A 20,561-nucleotide genomic window follows, 5' to 3' on the forward strand; every position below is an offset into this window, starting at 1 on the left:
GAAAAAAACTTAACAAACAAACAAACTAAAACAGAACAAAAACATACACTCACTGAGGAAAAGTTTGGACCCAACTTCTCTTCCTCATTAAACTGAGAAGGTGGATCTAAACTTTTGACTGGTAGTGTACATCTTAACACAAGGCTGAAGTGGATTTATAGTCTTCATAATGTATTAACTTAAATTTGAAATTACACAAAACCTGTGAATCTATACACAGCTGAATGCAATTCTTATGAATTCATATTTAAATAAAGTTAATGTATAACTGCTGAATATCATTCTCATGACTTTATTTTAGACAATAATTATGCCTTAAAAGATGAAACTTACCTCTAGTGTGTTGCCTGAAAAGGATCCGCATGCGTCCACATCCTCAGCCTGGCATGGCATCTCTTTGGAGATCTGAGATGTAAAGAACAATCACTGAATGAGAGTTTGTTTCTCATGTACAGTACTCAGTCCTCCTTATTCCTGCACCTTACATGTTGAGTATTACACAGGACCTGTGTGTCTGCGCACTTCTTAATGTACTTTCATTCCTTTGTACATGTAATTTCAAAACTCAATCCTCCAAATTCCTGCACCTTACATATAAAGGTTACATCGTACTTGTGTGTCTGAATACTTCTGAATATCATTCTCATGACTTTATTTTAGACAATAAATATGCCTTAAAAGATGAAACTTACCTCTAGTGTGTTGCCTGAAAAGGATCCGCATGCGTCCACATCCTCAGCCTGGCATGGCATCTCTTTGGAGATCTGAGATGTAAAGAACAATCACTGAATGAGAGTTTGTTTCTCATGTACAGTACTCAGTCCTCCTTATTCCTGCACCTTACATGTTGAGTATTACACAGGACCTGTGTGTCTGCGCACTTCTTAATGTACTTTCATTCCTTTGTACATGTAATTTCAAAACTCAATCCTCCAAATTCCTGCACCTTACATATAAAGGTTACATCGTACTTGTGTGTCTGAATACTTCTGAATATCATTCTCATGACTTTATTTTAGACAATAAATATGCCTTAAAAGATGAAACTTACCTCTAGTGTGTTGCCTGAAAAGGATCCGCATGCGTCCACATCCTCAGCCTGGCATGGCATCTCTTTGGAGATCTGAGATGTAAAGAACAATCACTGAATGAGAGTTTGTTTCTCATGTGCAGTACTCAGTCCTCCTTATTCCTGCACCTTACATGTTGAGTATTACACAGGACCTGTGTGTCTGCGCACTTCTTAATGTACTTTCATTCCTCTGTACATGTAATTTCAAAACTCAGTCCTCCTTATTCCTGCACCTTACATGTTGAGTATTACACAGGACCTGTGTGTCTGCGCACTTCTTAATGTACTTTCATTCCTTTGTACATGTAATTTCAAAACTCAATCCTCCAAATTCCTGCACCTTACATATAAAGGTTACATCGTACTTGTGTGTCTGAATACTTCTGAATATCATTCTCATGACTTTATTTTAGACAATAAATATGCCTTAAAAGATGAAACTTACCTCTAGTGTGTTGCCTGAAAAGGATCCGCATGCGTCCACATCCTCAGCCTGGCATGGCATCTCTTTGGAGATCTGAGATGTAAAGAACAATCACTGAATGAGAGTTTGTTTCTCATGTGCAGTACTCAGTCCTCCTTATTCCTGCACCTTACATGTTGAGTATTACACAGGACCTGTGTGTCTGCGCACTTCTTAATGTACTTTCATTCCTTTGTACATGTAATTTCAAAACTCAATCCTCCAAATTCCTGCACCTTACATATAAAGGTTACATCGTACTTGTGTGTCTGAATACTTCTGAATATCATTCTCATGACTTTATTTTAGACAATAAATATGCCTTAAAAGATGAAACTTACCTCTAGTGTGTTGCCTGAAAAGGATCCGCATGCGTCCACATCCTCAGCCTGGCATGGCATCTCTTTGGAGATCTGAGATGTAAAGAACAATCACTGAATGAGAGTTTGTTTCTCATGTACAGTACTCAGTCCTCCTTATTCCTGCACCTTACATGTTGAGTATTACACAGGACCTGTGTGTCTGCGCACTTCTTAATGTACTTTCATTCCTTTGTACATGTAATTTCAAAACTCAATCCTCCAAATTCCTGCACCTTACATATAAAGGTTACATCGTACTTGTGTGTCTGAATACTTCTGAATATCATTCTCATGACTTTATTTTAGACAATAAATATGCCTTAAAAGATGAAACTTACCTCTAGTGTGTTGCCTGAAAAGGATCCGCATGCGTCCACATCCTCAGCCTGGCATGGCATCTCTTTGGAGATCTGAGATGTAAAGAACAATCACTGAATGAGAGTTTGTTTCTCATGTACAATACTCAGTCCTCCTTATTCCTGCACCTTACATGTTGAGTATTACACAGGACCTGTGTGTCTGCGCACTTCTTAATGTACTTTCATTCCTTTGTACATGTAATTTCAAAACTCAATCCTCCAAATTCCTGCACCTTACATATAAAGGTTACATCGTACTTGTGTGTCTGAATACTTCTGAATATCATTCTCATGACTTTATTTTAGACAATAAATATGCCTTAAAAGATTAAACTTACCTCTAGTGTGTTGCCTGAAAAGGATCCGCATGCGTCCACATCCTCAGCCTGGCATGGCATCTCTTTGGAGATCTGAGATGTAAAGAACAATCACTGAATGAGAGTTTGTTTCTCATGTACAGTACTCAGTCCTCCTTATTCCTGCACCTTACATGTTGAGTATTACACAGGACCTGTGTGTCTGCGCACTTCTAAATGTACTTTCATTCCTCTGTACATGTAATTTCAAAACTCAGTCCTCCTTATTCCTGCACCTTACATGTTGAGTATTACACAGGACCTGTGTGTCTGCGCACTTCTTAATGTACTTTCATTCCTTTGTACATGTAATTTCAAAACTCAATCCTCCAAATTCCTGCACCTTACATATAAAGGTTACATCGTACTTGTGTGTCTGAATACTTCTGAATATCATTCTCATGACTTTATTTTAGACAATAAATATGCCTTAAAAGATGAAACTTACCTCTAGTGTGTTGCCTGAAAAGGATCCGCATGCGTCCACATCCTCAGCCTGGCATGGCATCTCTTTGGAGATCTGAGATGTAAAGAACAATCACTGAATGAGAGTTTGTTTCTCATGTACAATACTCAGTCCTCCTTATTCCTGCACCTTACATGTTGAGTATTACACAGGACCTGTGTGTCTGCGCACTTCTTAATGTACTTTCATTCCTTTGTACATGTAATTTCAAAACTCAATCCTCCAAATTCCTGCACCTTACATATAAAGGTTACATCGTACTTGTGTGTCTGAATACTTCTGAATATCATTCTCATGACTTTATTTTAGACAATAAATATGCCTTAAAAGATTAAACTTACCTCTAGTGTGTTGCCTGAAAAGGATCCGCATGCGTCCACATCCTCAGCCTGGCATGGCATCTCTTTGGAGATCTGAGATGTAAAGAACAATCACTGAATGAGAGTTCGTTTCTCATGTACAGTACTCAGTCCTCCTTATTCCTGCACCTTACATGTTGAGTATTACACAGGACCTGTGTGTCTGCGCACTTCTAAATGTACTTTCATTCCTCTGTACATGTAATTTCAAAACTCAGTCCTCCTTATTCCTGCACCTTACATGTTGAGTATTACACAGGACCTGTGTGTCTGCGCACTTCTTAATGTACTTTCATTCCTTTGTACATGTAATTTCAAAACTCAATCCTCCAAATTCCTGCACCTTACATATAAAGGTTACATCGTACTTGTGTGTCTGAATACTTCTGAATATCATTCTCATGACTTTATTTTAGACAATAAATATGCCTTAAAAGATGAAACTTACCTCTAGTGTGTTGCCTGAAAAGGATCCGCATGCGTCCACATCCTCAGCCTGGCATGGCATCTCTTTGGAGATCTGAGATGTAAAGAACAATCACTGAATGAGAGTTTGTTTCTCATGTACAATACTCAGTCCTCCTTATTCCTGCACCTTACATGTTGAGTATTACACAGGACCTGTGTGTCTGCGCACTTCTTAATGTACTTTCATTCCTTTGTACATGTAATTTCAAAACTCAATCCTCCAAATTCCTGCACCTTATATATAAAGGTTACATCGTACTTGTGTGTCTGAATACTTCTGAATATCATTCTCATGACTTTATTTTAGACAATAAATATGCCTTAAAAGATTAAACTTACCTCTAGTGTGTTGCCTGAAAAGGATCCGCATGCGTCCACATCCTCAGCCTGGCATGGCATCTCTTTGGAGATCTGAGATGTAAAGAACAATCACTGAATGAGAGTTCGTTTCTCATGTACAGTACTCAGTCCTCCTTATTCCTGCACCTTACATGTTGAGTATTACACAGGACCTGTGTGTCTGCGCACTTCTAAATGTACTTTCATTCCTCTGTACATGTAATTTCAAAACTCAGTCCTCCTTATTCCTGCACCTTACATGTTGAGTATTACACAGGACCTGTGTGTCTGCGCACTTCTTAATGTACTTTCATTCCTTTGTACATGTAATTTCAAAACTCAATCCTCCAAATTCCTGCACCTTACATATAAAGGTTACATCGTACTTGTGTGTCTGAATACTTCTGAATATCATTCTCATGACTTTATTTTAGACAATAAATATGCCTTAAAAGATGAAACTTACCTCTAGTGTGTTGCCTGAAAAGGATCCGCATGCGTCCACATCCTCAGCCTGGCATGGCATCTCTTTGGAGATCTGAGATGTAAAGAACAATCACTGAATGAGAGTTTGTTTCTCATGTACAATACTCAGTCCTCCTTATTCCTGCACCTTACATGTTGAGTATTACACAGGACCTGTGTGTCTGCGCACTTCTTAATGTACTTTCATTCCTTTGTACATGTAATTTCAAAACTCAATCCTCCAAATTCCTGCACCTTATATATAAAGGTTACATCGTACTTGTGTGTCTGAATACTTCTGAATATCATTCTCATGACTTTATTTTAGACAATAAATATGCCTTAAAAGATTAAACTTACCTCTAGTGTGTTGCCTGAAAAGGATCCGCATGCGTCCACATCCTCAGCCTGGCATGGCATCTCTTTGGAGATCTGAGATGTAAAGAACAATCACTGAATGAGAGTTCGTTTCTCATGTACAGTACTCAGTCCTCCTTATTCCTGCACCTTACATGTTGAGTATTACACAGGACCTGTGTGTCTGCGCACTTCTAAATGTACTTTCATTCCTCTGTACATGTAATTTCAAAACTCAGTCCTCCTTATTCCTGCACCTTACATGTTGAGTATTACACAGGACCTGTGTGTCTGCGCACTTCTTAATGTACTTTCATTCCTTTGTACATGTAATTTCAAAACTCAATCCTCCAAATTCCTGCACCTTACATATAAAGGTTACATCGTACTTGTGTGTCTGAATACTTCTGAATATCATTCTCATGACTTTATTTTAGACAATAAATATGCCTTAAAAGATGAAACTTACCTCTAGTGTGTTGCCTGAAAAGGATCCGCATGCGTCCACATCCTCAGCCTGGCATGGCATCTCTTTGGAGATCTGAGATGTAAAGAACAATCACTGAATGAGAGTTTGTTTCTCATGTACAATACTCAGTCCTCCTTATTCCTGCACCTTACATGTTGAGTATTACACAGGACCTGTGTGTCTGCGCACTTCTTAATGTACTTTCATTCCTTTGTACATGTAATTTCAAAACTCAATCCTCCAAATTCCTGCACCTTACATATAAAGGTTACATCGTACTTGTGTGTCTGAATACTTCTGAATATCATTCTCATGACTTTATTTTAGACAATAAATATGCCTTAAAAGATAAAACTTACCTCTAGTGTGTTGCCTGAAAAGGATCCGCATGCGTCCACATCCTCAGCCTGGCATGGCATCTCTTTGGAGATCTGAGATGTAAAGAACAATCACTGAATGAGAGTTTGTTTCTCATGTACAGTACTCAGTCCTCCTTATTCCTGCACCTTACATGTTGAGTATTACACAGGACCTGTGTGTCTGCGCACTTCTAAATGTACTTTCATTCCTCTGTACATGTAATTTCAAAACTCAGTCCTCCTTATTCCTGCACCTTACATGTTGAGTATTACACAGGACCTGTGTGTCTGCGCACTTCTTAATGTACTTTCATTCCTTTGTACATGTAATTTCAAAACTCAATCCTCCAAATTCCTGCACCTTACATATAAAGGTTACATCGTACTTGTGTGTCTGAATACTTCTGAATATCATTCTCATGACTTTATTTTAGACAATAAATATGCCTTAAAAGATGAAACTTACCTCTAGTGTGTTGCCTGAAAAGGATCCGCATGCGTCCACATCCTCAGCCTGGCATGGCATCTCTTTGGAGATCTGAGATGTAAAGAACAATCACTGAATGAGAGTTTGTTTCTCATGTACAATACTCAGTCCTCCTTATTCCTGCACCTTACATGTTGAGTATTACACAGGACCTGTGTGTCTGCGCACTTCTTAATGTACTTTCATTCCTTTGTACATGTAATTTCAAAACTCAATCCTCCAAATTCCTGCACCTTACATATAAAGGTTACATCGTACTTGTGTGTCTGAATACTTCTGAATATCATTCTCATGACTTTATTTTAGACAATAAATATGCCTTAAAAGATTAAACTTACCTCTAGTGTGTTGCCTGAAAAGGATCCGCATGCGTCCACATCCTCAGCCTGGCATGGCATCTCTTTGGAGATCTGAGATGTAAAGAACAATCACTGAATGAGAGTTTGTTTCTCATGTACAGTACTCAGTCCTCCTTATTCCTGCACCTTACATGTTGAGTATTACACAGGACCTGTGTGTCTGCGCACTTCTAAATGTACTTTCATTCCTCTGTACATGTAATTTCAAAACTCAGTCCTCCTTATTCCTGCACCTTACATGTTGAGTATTACACAGGACCTGGGTGTCTAGACACTCAAATATATCACATACCAGTTAATATTTATAAATATAAGATCAGTATAAATCTATCTACATGTGACAGTTTGTAAAATTATAGTACTGAACAAGTTGAAATAGTGTAGTCTGATTAAGTCTTTCTGCCAAATTGGCTTTTTTAGGCACTATGCTCATCACTTCTATATTTTTGACTATATTGACACTGTACTACAACTTGATATACCCTTTAAAATTGTGTTCAAAGCTAGTAGAATGATCCTTGACAGTATCGTTACAATTCTATATACCTTGCTTCTCCACGGCCAGTCAGAATCACCATAATTATAAGTGATTTCTTCCCCTGGACCAATATCTTTGAGTGCAAATAAACAGAGATAGGGTCTTCCATCCACTCTTGTAACCTTCATTTTGCTGTTTGGATTTGCCTCTTCATCATTTACCAGTCTCCCTAATGATCCATCCTCTCTGGCAGCATCAACACTGAAATATCAAGTATGCAATAAGAATAATTACACCACGGAAGGAAAATGATTTAGCATATTTAGTGTTAGCATGTCTGGAAATGTTTACATCACTGTGTTAAGATTCAAATTTAGAAAAAAACGCACTTTAAAACAGCCACATACCATAACTGTTGTCCATTGAACTGGAAATCAAACATAAAAACCTTGAGTGCATCATGATAAACTTTCAATCGGTTTTCTTGTTCCTTTCTACTTATGACTTCCCCTCTGTACTCAATAAGGAAATCTCCCTTTGGAAAGCACCGGCAGCTGAACACACCCCGACCTGGAGGTACATATAATAAACAAAGTACAATAATAAACTTTAAACAATGCAGAGTTGTTAAATAGTAGCAATTGAGATTATTAACTCTCTCAAAATCTGTTAATTTATTTAATGTGATGTCTTTCTGTGATTAGTTAAACTATTTTTTAACTTTTCTAAAATGTTTCTGTGGATTAATCCATAAACAATTATTAAATAAAGTATCTATCTAGATATACAATTATCTTCCCAAGAAGATATAAAATATAAACTATAAAAAATAACAGCTTCTATTTTGAGCAGTTGATTGTCTCCTTTGAAATAAGAAAGATGTTCTGATCATATTACAAGATCTATTCTCCTAATGTGCAGTTTAAAAATAGATTATAACCTTGTATGTACGAACTCGGGAAACCTTTGCTAAATAAACTCACAACTCACCTTTATATGAATTTATATATTTGACATCAAACCCTTCCTTATCTTTACCCAAGGAGCAATAATAACTAGCATCATCTTTAGGATTTGTTTTCGCTCTCTGTGGCCTTGTTCCTGCCATCTCCTGCAGAGATCAGATGTTAACTTGAGCAACAACACATTACTGGATACAATATGATTTAATGATATTAGATGTTATTTTTCCAAAACGGAAGCTAGCTAGCTCTAGTTAGCTTCGGTTACCTAGCAACCTAGCATAATACTCGTAGCAATGCTACTACCTGCTAGTGTTACTTGTTAGGGATATGAAACATAACCATTAGTCAATGTGCAAGCAGCTGTTCTGTTGAATAAATATATTTGTAAATCTGATTTTGAAAGAGTCAGTATGCCTACGTGCCTCCCCAGCCAAGAACCTCTCCGCACGTCACTGGCCACTTGCTAATAACTAACGCTAGCTAAACTGTCATAGATCAGATGTTTTGGTTCATACAAACATCAAGTAACCTAATCCATTCTGCATAATTTACCTTTAGTCATTGTTTTAGCAGATTACATAACAATATGTACCTAAATGTGTAAAGAATATTAAATGGGTCTTACCTCGTCCTCCACGCATGCAGGGATGAGAGGTGTTCAATTAGAAAGTACTGATGTTTCGCGGCAAAACTTGACGGATTGTACCACGTTGATAGAAGAGGAGGGGTATGACAAAATAAGAATTCCTTTTTCGTTTCTAAAGAGCATATTGTTTGATTTATTCAGGAAGAAGAAAACAATTTACTTACGTAATATTTTGTTAATTTCATTCAATATTTCAAGATACATGGTTTATAATACATTTTGCTTTTATCGTATTGCTAACTCATCCCCTGTGTAAATAGCGATTTGAATTGGAAGGACAGTGTAGTAATTATCAGGACCTTCCGGCAGACAACCAATCAGCATAAGACGCTGTGTGCATATTCATGAAGTCTTGCTAGTACACAACCTGCCGTAGGGGGCGCTGTGGTGATACACAGATTGTACACACAAATCATGTTTATATGTATTAAACGGACATCTTGTTTTTTTTGCATTTTTAGGGTTAATAGACCAATAGAAACCATTCTACACTTTTAGAATTTGGTCGAAATTAGCAGGACACTGCTCCTGTCCTGTTAATTCAAAATGTCCTTCTAGTGTGGTGTGTATTCGGACCAATTGTCCTGTTAAAACACATTGACAAACACACACACACACACAAACACACACACACACACAAACACACACACACACACACAAACACACGCACAGAAGGCCAATCAGACAGTATAGTACATTCAAATTAATTTCCATATGATTAAAATGGTATGTGGCAGTAATGGCCTGAATATAACAGGCGAATAAATTGAAGCAACAATTAAAGGCTGTGAAATTACATTGCTGGACAGTATCGGACAGTGGGATCACATTGGGAACATGATTTAAAATAATTGCTGCTTATTATCGGGGAAATAATCTCCAGTATCAAGGGAATTTAAGGCAGCGGTAAAGGAAGGAGAGGGAAAGGTACAAGATGCAGTGATAGTATAACAGCAGAGCTTCACAATTTAATTTGGCCCTTTATCCTGCATTATTCTTTTTCTGGTGAAAATCTTACCACACTATCATAAAAGGAGAGTAGCCTATACGAATATGAGGGAAAATTCATGTAATAAGAGATCTTAATAAGAGATCGAGTCAGGGAAGGGGATAGAAGTATCGTGAAAAGTGACGGCAAATGTGGCGATATGCTTTTGAAAGCGTGTAGGTTCACCTTGTTTGCACACTGGACCAGGTTATATATAGTTGTGTGGTTAGACTTGGTCACCACTGACAGTTGGGAAATGTCAGCTAGAAATACTTATAGAGGTTATAGAGGTTCCCCACTGCAAAGCACTAGCATAAACAGTTTAAAAGCATCTTGCTCCCATCTTGACTCCAGGTCTTTCACCAACAGCGCTAGTTAATCTGTTTCAGATACAATCTATCCAGCGGACCAAATCACATTCCATCAGTCGATTACTGCTCGCAAGTCGATATCACAAGGAAACGAGAAATATTTATTAAAAGCGGAGGGGAAAAGCTGATTTTTCGCAGTGTGAATGCGTGGCGGTGGGGGCTGAAATTGGCGCACTCACAAACCTGGATGGATTCTGCACAGTTAATTAAGATAAAATGATTCAATTCTAGAGAGGTTGAACAACGACTGGGCCCGTGCGAAAGGCGGGGGCCGTTTTGATTAGCAGCCAAGCCGGCACATTCCACGACATTTTGATGCGGGAAAAAAGAGATTCTGCGTTTTCAATTACACACCCCAACAGCCCCCTAACTACCAAAACCTAACTCATTTGCATGATTGAAATATAATTATGTCTCACCGTAAACTGTAAACAGACTATTGTAGTTCTATTTTGTTTCGTTACAATTGTTTGCATTTTCCCTCCAGTTCTTTAACAGTTGTTTAATCTAGAATTGAGTTGCACAAGTCAATCTCGGAGAGAAGCCTCGAGGAAATGAATTAAGCGAAAACTCTTGACTCAGAGGAAAACGAAAAACTTGATCAGGAACACGTTTAATAGTGAGAAAAGGAAAGAGAAGCAGCAGTGGAATTACCTAAATTTTTCAGATTGTTACATAAATACTAAGGGGAATCTCCTTGTACCTGTCAGTAGGCTGTCTTATTTAGTGTAAGTTACTGTTCCAGAATCTCTTTAAAGCCGCACTAGGATCAAATATGAGAAATAGCGCCCACAATTCTTGTCTGAACTACACGGTTTTCTCCAGCTCCAAGTTAGATTGATAGTGGTTTCACAAATTAAGCCAAGGAGGAAAACCCGCCTCGCCATAGGGTATTGGCTGGAACAGGATTGCAAGAACATAATTTGTTTGAAAGTAGTGTAGCTTTTCTCATAGTCTCTCTCTCTATCTCTCTCTCTCTCTCTCTCATCCTTAACCTGGAGTCGTGTTTTAATACACACACCACCTGGTGAAACAGTCACCATCCAGACACAGCTGCTTAGATAGGATTCAGAGCTAACTGGCAAGCAGTCTGCTGGTCATTTCCATGCTAAACACTTGTTCGGTTTAACAGGTGTGAAGGTGACCTGCTTTCACCTGATGCCCAGATGGTATTTACCCATCCTGTGTCTTCAATTACATGCAGCTGGGGCCAACGCCACTAAACCAGGCTCCCCAAGCCTAATGTGTGTGTGTGTGTGTGTTCATCTGTGTGTGTGTGTGTGTGTTCATCTGTGTGTGTGTGTGTGTGTTCATCTGTGTGTGTGTGTGTGTGTGTGTGTTCATCTGTGTGTGTGTGTGTGTGTGTGTGTGTGTGTGTGTTCATCTGTGTGTGTGTGTGTGTGTTCATCTGTGTGTGTGTGTGTGTGTTCATCTGTGTGTGTGTGTGTGTGTTCATCTGTGTGTGTGTGTGTGTGTGTGTGTGTGTGTGTGTGTTCATCTGTGTGTGTGTGTGTGTGTTCATCTGTGTGTGTGTGTGTGTGTGTGTGTGTGTGTGTGTGTGTGTGTGTGTGTGTGTGTGTGTGTTCATCTGTGTGTACATCAGAGATTCAAACACACATTAATCGTTGTCTGTTTAGAGTCACCAGCTTCTAAGGATGGACTTATTCTCCTCTGAAGAGTAACTCAAACTGCATCGGGTGTTTTTACATTAACCTACCTCCAATGTACTGCTTTATCAGAGTGTCACCATGCTAGAAGCACAACCTCCACTCAATATCGTCTATTTATTTGGTCACTGCTAAGAATAGCTTTCCAGTATTTCTCTCACTAAAGGAAACCGTACAACTTTTTATAGACTAAATTATCATATAAAGGGGAATATAGAAGAAAAAAAATGTGTTATTGCGTGCAATCCTCAGACATGGCACAGCTGCATCAAAGCAGAAATCAATTTATTTTCCACTGTGCATTATTGAGTCACCGCATGCAGCCTGTAGTTTATGAAGTTGCACGTTATAATTAGTCTACAAAGACTCATTGAATATGCAGCAGTCCAGATAGTTTGTTTGATTCCACGCAATGTGGAAAATGAAAATAAATAAGAAAGAATACAAGTTTGTATTTCTGGATAATTACCAAAGCGCGGCTGATTCTCTCTCACACTACTCAAAGCAAATTCATCAAGCTCTATTAAAGAAATTAAAGCGCTAATGATAAATAATGCACTCATTTAAGGCTAATAGAACATTCTGCCCGATCTTAGATTCAGTGAGAGCGCACTCAAGGTTTTTCAATGGTGTTATTACTCTTTCTTTTAAGCTGCGCCTGTCGGTATTGTGTGATGTGACGGTGTGGGAAGAGCCGACACTAGCTGTGAAGATGAGACTCCCACTGGCACTGCGGTGGCAAGGGCACAGCGTTGGCAACAGCATTGTCAAAGCCAGAAGGGCCCTCATGCACCCAGCCTCACTTCTGGCTTGTCGGTGTTGTGCCAGAGTGGCTCACCTGCTTGTGCCAGCACCCGTCCGTGGGAAAGCGAGCGGGGGATTATCACTGGAACACATTGGGCAGCCCGAGTGTGTCCTTCACAATAAGAGTGTTCCGTCCCCTCTTAGAATCCTGTCATACTAGACCTGGAGGGTTGAATAGCCAGCTCTCAATCCCTCACATCAATCACATTCAATGGCAGCATCGTATACAGCCGTCCATAATAACAAAAAGGGCTCCTAAACGGACACAACTGCAACAAAAGAAACCATCAATTCATCCATGTGTTCCAACAACAAAGTAGACTACTTCTCATCCACTCACAGACCAATCTTATCCCTTTGTGGAGAAGGACACGGCGACAGTTCTCAACGTTCTAGAACGTTCCTCCAACATCTTTTCCATTCACGAGGCAGTGGGTCATCCACTCAAGGACGTCTTCTGGATCTGAACAGAGTCTTCGATCCAAACCTTCAACGTGCATAACTGCACTCCGCCACTGCCCATTGCCATCCAGAGTTTAATAACAAAGTAAGACGTAATTTTAGACCAGCCGCGGGGGGGCCCGTTTCCCCCGGCTTTGATTCGCAATCGTGCAAGGGAGGGGAACGCTTGGCGTGGCACGAGGCGCTAGCTAGGCCGGGAAATGTCAGGTCATCAGAATCTGGCGTGCCGGAATCCACGCTGGGAGGGTTCACGGGAGGAAGAGGGAAAATCAGCTCTAAATGTAAATCCAATCCGATGAGCTCACCACAGGGTAAATTAATCAGATTTACATATGAAAGGGCTTCCAGATGTACGACAACAGAATGAAAGTAGTACTAATTAGCCATACAGAGAAGAGGATTTTCCCTGTGTGCAAGCCTGCATACCTGAGATAGGCTAGGTGAGAATTTAATAAAAACAACACAACGTTTACCCAAACATGCTGGGAAACCTGATTATGAAGTAATTGGCAAAGTGGGTATAAAACATCATTAACAATGTCAAGTCGAGCACCAATGAAATATGCCTTGAAATATATGTTGTTTCAAGGATTGTCTATGATGTGCTGGATGGCTTTTCAACCTTTTCAAGGTCCAGCTTCAGGGTGGTTTCTAGGGCTACCTAGTAACACTAAACACAGATGGACACCAAAGCACTGCAGTAACGCGTGATGCTGTGTGTTTGATATGTTGCCGTGTGTCTATTGAATGCTGCTGTGGTACGTTTCCCGTCAGAAGCATCGCCTCGGCACTAATCACACGGTGGTCAAAGCAAACAGACACAGAGATCAACGCACAAATGGGGCATCTGATATTTAGGATTCCGCCAAAGGCAATAATGGAGGATGGAGCCCAGCATCAGGTGATGGTGTGCCTGCAGACTACTAGCACCAGGAGCCCACCCCCCCTCACCCACCCACCCCTGGCTGAGTTGAGCCAGGACATGGGTGGCCCAGCACACAGACCGAGCCTCATCGGTTACCTTAATTAAAGGCGGCGTTCCCCCTCCCACCACTGTAAGGCGCCAGCTCCCTCCCGAGAAGCTAAAACGCCAGGTTTATGGAGATTGGACACACAGAGAGCCCCAATTACCTGCAGCAGAAACCCAGCGTCAGAACCCTCCCAGCCTACACAGTCACTAGCCCTCAGTGAAACAAAGGGGATTGAACGGCTCTGTTTAAATCCAAACGGCTGGGGTCAGCCCCCCCCCCCCCCCCTCCGCGTACGCCTTTTAAGAGCTGATTTATCCTCCATTACCGGGAGCTGGTTCCCGGTCTGGCTCCGGATTGGTCTATAGAGTCAGGGTTGCTGTGTTCACTGGAGATACAGGCAAAACGGAGTCCACCGAGACAACAGCTTAAGTGGAATACACTGTGACAATCCTAAATAGAAGACAAGAGCGTGCCAAGCCTGGCTGACACCATTTAAAAACCATATGGGATTAATATTGAGATCAGATTGAGGGGAAATCTGAGCCCATGGTCTCGCTGTTGTTCTTCTCGTATTGACATCTGGCGTGGTGGTGGTGGTGGTGGTGGTGGAGAAGGACTGAGAGCTGCGTAGCTGAAGGCCCAACCGATTCCATGCTGTCAAGGCATGGTCTCCCCCAGTCTGTGTACATGTACTTGCAAGAGACACGGCCGCACAATGGCCTCCCGCTGGGGGAATCTTGGTAGATGTGGGGGGGGGGTCGCAGCTGGGAGAGGAAATTGGCAGACAGGAGCTCAACGAGACAGGCGCTCGCTGGCTGCCTCCCTCGCTTTGTCTGTGGGACGTTTCACAGCAGCTTGGCCAGGAAGGGAAGACGATTGCCTATTCCTTTTCCATTTAGATTCATTCTGCTGAAACTCTGCTGCGCCTGCCGGCTACTCCTGGTAATTAAATTCCGGCGTGAGGTGAAGGGCAAGAGGAAAGAGAGGGTGAGGTGTTTGTGTATGTGTGTGTGGGGGAGGGGAGGGGGGTGGTGGTGGTAGTGCTGTTGCTTTCAGTACAATCTTATCATTGATCACAGCCTTTTGCCACAGAGAAGTTTAATGTAAACGATGCATGGGTCAGCAGTATTGGCTGATGATGGCCGGTTGCCACTCTGTGTGACTGCCCTGCTGGTGAACTGAGTCGGACTTTAGTGGAAGAGGGGGAGGAGGGAGAGCAGGAGATGGATGGGGGAGAAGGAGGGGGGGGGGGGGGCTGGGAGGGGAGGACTTGAGGGTCAAGAATCCCAACGGCAACCTACGGTGTCAAGGTTCTGAGCTAATGCTCACAATGTTTATTTGTGCAGTCACACGCAAACACACATACACAATAATACTTTTAAAGCCTGAAAACTGTTTTTTTTTTTTTTTTTCATTCCATTGAAATCTATTCCACTATAGAATGTTCCCGTTTTGACTCAAAATTGCAATCTACTGGCTCTGAACATATACAATGCAAACAAGAAATTGAGTCTTCCCAGAGCTCCTGCATTTTTTCCCACCCTTTGCAGAATGCCATATACGAGCACAGAAATCGATCAGTATTTCCTTTCCTCACACCTGAATGTACTCGCAACAGTAAGCACAACCAGGGCAGCAATAAACTGCAGTTGGAAACCAAAACATTCATGGCTCAGTGTCATCCTCAAAGTACCTAACAATAATTGTAATGTTCAACCCTTGGTAATAGAATACTTTGGAGTCCTAAAAAATCCAAGCTCATGATTTTTTCATTTTTGAGAATATCTAAATGTATTTAAACATCCTTGGGTTTGCTATCTGGGAATATTCATATTGACTGTATATTAACATATATATTTATATATTAACATTAATAAATAATTGAAGAATTCCAATGTGTCAGTACCTTCTCTGTGATTTTATGTAAGCATATAATATAATACCTATGGCTTCTGGTTTTGGATGCAATCCTATTTCTAATACACTTTCTAGGTGGAGCCCTGGGCAATGTTTGCTTCAACTCTTGAGGCAGCGTTGCTGAAAATTGGTTAGGGAATAGTGTCCTGGTTTGGGAATCACATTTTTAGAAGTGGGGAAACAGTTTACCTCAGGTTTCTATTCCAGACTGTCTATCAAGTCTTAAAATTATAAATCTACTTGTCTAAATGCACCCTCCTCCCCTCCACCCAGTCTCGCTCTGTGGCTACATGGATTTGTTGTTGTGTTAAGGGGTTGAAATTTTCAATTTAGCTATTTTCACTCTCCTTGCTTTCGATGAAGCGAGGTAGGGGGAAACAGATCGATGAGAAATAGCTGTGAATTATCCAGGTTGGAGACAATCAGTGAGAAAGAGCCACTATACCAGCAACACACGGTTCTCAGCAGACATGTCATTATCTGATGCCACCCATCCAAACCATTCAACCCATTATCAATCTCCAACACCCGGCCTAAGGAACAGAATCAGGCAGGCAGGCAGAGAGAACAGGGATATGTCCCCTGTGGAACGCCTCTCTTCTATTGTCACAAAAGGTATACCATATCTGGGGTATTCCATGGTGATTTGAGTCCTGGGTTTCCCTGCTGGCTTCGTATGAACGACATCAGAACCTCGTCTCTTCTCCAAGAGAAACTTTGCTCAACGTGTCTTCTCTAAAACTCCTACATTTCCCTCAAGTCAAAGAGGAAGTCTGCAGAGGGTTGGAACCCCAATGACAGAAGGAAGAGGGGAGAGAGCAGGCGTCTCTTCTGGGACTGGGAGCTGTCAGTGGAGGAGAGCCAATGTCATCTTTCTGTCATTCTGTCATGGTGTGATCTCTAAGCACTTATTGGTGGATTCCCCCCCCCCCCCCCCCATCTCCGTCCTTATTGGATGAAAGCAAGCTGAGTGCTTTAGCTGCAGCTCTGCTAGCTATGCTAATATCTAAAGACCTCCTGGAGAGAAGGATCCCAGCTGAATGGCTCTTATGTTGTTTGCCCAGGGAGATGAGTGTGTGTGTGTGTGTGTGTGTGTGTGTGTGTGTGTGTGTGTGTGTGTGTGTGTGTGTGTGTGTGTGTGTGTGTGTGTGTGTGTGCGTGCAGGCTGTGTGTGTGTGGGGGGGGAAGGGGTCTACACACCTGTAAATAGATTTAGAACACTTTCTGAAAGAGATCATACGAGGCCTCCTGCCTGTCGTCAGGTCATTCAAAATCAGACATGGAAGTATTAGTGCTGCTCGTCACATTTCCCAGTTCTTCCTTCCCACACATATCCCCCCCCCCATAATCAATGGTGGGGGTATTCTAAAAAAGAAGACCCTCTTTTTAAAAAAACTCTCTCTGATCTCTCATTTATATTTGACTTCCCGTGAAACTCATTAATCGTACATGCTCATGCAGCATTTCGCTTCAACGTTAACTAGCTAGCGTAAACAAGAGCAGTCCAATTAAAGTAGTCTGCCTTCCAGAGATACCCTCCACTTTCTGACCCATGTCTCTTGTTCCTCGTTAAGGTCCTTATTAACTGACCAGAAGTTTACTGGGGGAGAAGCTGTTCTGTATTGTTCATGGGTGCACACCCCCCCCGCACACCCTCTCACACACACTGTATTTACTGCTTATGTTTACAATGTCGTCTTCTGTCTCGGTCCAATAATAATTATGCTGTGTTTTATGCTTCTGCAGGGCTGGCCTCGTTCTGCAGTAACACATATCTGAGCCTTGGCAGGCTTTGTACTGTTCTCATACCCATAGGTTACCTGCCATGGACACCTTTGTCTCAAAAATAAACACCATCACGCATGCTCTTATGCCTTTGTCAATTCTAACACTGTGGTCAAGCGGTATGTTCTAAAACAGTTCAATCAACCCAGCATACTACATATGACTCAAATCAATGAGCCGATCTAGTCATTTATTTCGGACTCAACACAACTCAGGCTATGCCATCTAATATTGATGGCTAATTAGCAATTCATCATTTGGAGAAAATAACCAATGTCACTGGCTCAGCTCAGATTGATTCGATTTTCTACCCTGTTGCTTTCGTATTACAGGAAATCCGTAAATTAGTTTGGATACCAGTAATCCAATAAACACTAATGAAATGTAATGTGTCAACGTGTACCTTTTTGGTGCATTCCTGAATTGAAGACGGTAAGAAGTTAATATTAATCAACGGCTCACCTCTGCATATCATGAGCACAGCGAATCCCATCATGCAGGAAGGCGTCATCTTCCCGACGTCTCCAAAAGTTCCTCGCGCACTGGAAGGGACAGAAAGACGAAGCAGAAACGGCCACTATCGATGTTCCCAGGGGAAAAGGCCCACAAGTTAGCAACTTCTCTCCTCTCAGCAATTAAAACAATATTTATTCTCCATTCATGACGCAGTAGTTGGGAAAGTCCGGCAATTGCGAGACATTGCTGCTAAGGAGGGTAGATTATCCAGTTACCTATGGCCCTAAATGTCTCGACTGATCCCGATGTCTGTTCGGCCAATTAGACAAATATTGCGAAAGCAATAACCACTTGTAAACAGTTGATCGATTACTTTTTTGACACTGATGTAGGATTTGTACGTATAAGTAGAACTCGGCTTTAGACTCAGCAGTTTACGCTTACGTCAAGTGCATTAAGGATGCGCAAAACCTGATCCAGCCATCATCGAACTCTTCAAATCAGGTTATCTGACTTGGTCCGAAATATGAACGTTCTCCACAGCATTAGGGGGCATCTTCCAGGTCCAGGTTTAAACCCCACCGTGTGCGCTGCTGCAAACTGTCCGCAGGTTGTAAGGTATTCTGCAATTAACGGTCATTTAATATTTAAGTACCACGCGAAATATACGAATCGTCCGTTTTAATGCCTCAAAGTTTAAAACCGTGTCTTCATCTAACACAAATGACAAATAAAAACATGTCTTAAAAGGAAATCCTCGCGCTTGTGAGCTCATACCTTAAACATCACATCGAATTCAAGTCGTCAGATGTCCAGGTTAATAAGCTTGTACTCGCTGAGCTCATTTTTGTTAGTTCCAACTATGACAGAAGTCAGTTAATTTACGATCTCTACGATGGCAATGCTCCCATTCCGTAAAGACAATAAGTGAATGGACTTCAATTTCCCTGAACCTGCCGCCGCTCCGCAAGGGTGTGAAGAACGTTTCGCGCTCGAGCATGTCATAACGGACTGTGTGGTCTGAACGCGTGCGGGGGGCTCATGATTGGCGTTCTCTGACTTAAAATATAAACTAATCCTGATATAACGTAAGTGTTGACAAATAGTTCCCAATGTATTTTTGAAGCTTACAAACCCAATTATTAATAAAATATGTCGACTACATAAGGCTATATAGAAAACTGTTATTTTATATTCAAATATTTATCCTACCAAATGAGACTGAATTCAATATATCTCGAATTGTCATGTAGTTGACCTAACATCACAGGTAATTATGCAAATGATTCACCATGACAACCCACTTTCACCACTAATTAAAATATTTGTTGTATTTAAGATAGTTTTCATGATGTATAAAGTGAGTTTGCAGTCACATACTACCTGTTGTGTGTCTCAATTGGTAAGAAGTAACGTTATTAAGATTCAACAGTGCCCCCTATGGGAAATATCTCCGAAGCTGTTTTTTGACCCAAAGCGTTTTTTGAGTCTCAACAAGTCAACCTTTAGAATAGATAATATCTTTAAAATAAAAACCTTCAGATGAACGAATACACTGTACATAGAAAATCACACCAAACTGAACAAACTGAACTTACATTGCATTGCAGTTTTATTTCTTTGTGTAAAATATAACTGGATTTTCTAGTGGATATGACACTGTCTTTTGACAGAGACAGTTTTGGAAACCCAAGTCATGATCACACACTACCCCTGTTTCAAAGGCTCAGCATAGGGGACGTAAAAGGACTCCCTAACTGCTGACACATGAAAGGAGAGCAGAGGAACAGGCGCAGTCTCTATTTGCTCCTGTCGAACTCAACAGCAATTAGAGTCTATCCGGGGAAGACCAGAGACTATGGGATTTTAGAGAGAGGGACGTGTGTTCTCCTTCCCTTCTCCATCCTGCCTCTGTCTGATCTTGCTGTCCTACGTTGCCTGGATATATATATATGATTTAAATTGGACCATAAAAGAAAACACACACACACATGTACACACACACACACACACATGGATACATACACACTATAGTTATAAAGATACCCCTGCCCTCTTTTTAATACTGTAGATGTCAGAGAGCGGGGAGGAACAGTTGAATGGGTTCATGTGGGAAAGGGTCCCATTGCAAATGGTTCTAGAACGGCAGAGGGGGTTTGGAATGGACGGAGGTAGGTTACAAACGGAAGGTGGCAAATGTAGAACAATCCAATAGTCTACACGTGTAAGATTTCGCTTTCAGAATGATTGTCCTCCATACTGTCTTGTATTTTGAAAACCCACTCTGTTCTGCATACTCTAGAAACGTCAT

At 41.1% G+C, this 20,561-nt stretch overlaps 1 protein-coding gene and 1 long non-coding RNA gene across 4 annotated transcripts in view; both read right to left on the minus strand.

Moving 5' to 3' along the window:
• Nucleotides 1-19,237, minus strand: part of LOC124462588 (transmembrane protein 132C-like) — a gene marked incomplete at its 3' end in the record, with an annotated part of 76,156 nt that extends 56,919 nt beyond the window's left edge. Inside the window, exons 1-3 of the mRNA XM_047014212.1 lie at nt 19,028-19,237; nt 18,695-18,873; nt 18,257-18,336 (exon numbers count right to left, since the gene is read on the minus strand). Coding sequence (XP_046870168.1) covers nt 18,257-18,336; nt 18,695-18,705 — 91 coding nt within the window. The remainder of the gene's footprint in view (nt 1-18,256; nt 18,337-18,694; nt 18,874-19,027) is intronic.
• Nucleotides 6,752-9,448, minus strand: LOC124462596. 3 transcript variants are annotated; one of them, XR_006955467.1, is made up of 5 exons: nt 8,809-9,448; nt 8,209-8,329; nt 7,626-7,788; nt 7,287-7,479; nt 6,752-6,791 (listed from the first exon to the last, which is right to left on the minus strand). It is a non-coding gene; the product is annotated as an uncharacterized LOC124462596 (long non-coding RNA). The 3 variants fall into 3 exon arrangements; XR_006955468.1 differs by lacking the exon at nt 8,209-8,329; XR_006955466.1 differs by having other exon boundaries at nt 7,626-8,329.
• Nucleotides 19,238-20,561: the final 1,324 nt, after the last annotated feature.

Source organism: Hypomesus transpacificus, unplaced genomic scaffold, assembly GCF_021917145.1.
Source record: "Hypomesus transpacificus isolate Combined female unplaced genomic scaffold, fHypTra1 scaffold_227, whole genome shotgun sequence".
Taxonomy (NCBI): domain Eukaryota; kingdom Metazoa; phylum Chordata; class Actinopteri; order Osmeriformes; family Osmeridae; genus Hypomesus; species Hypomesus transpacificus.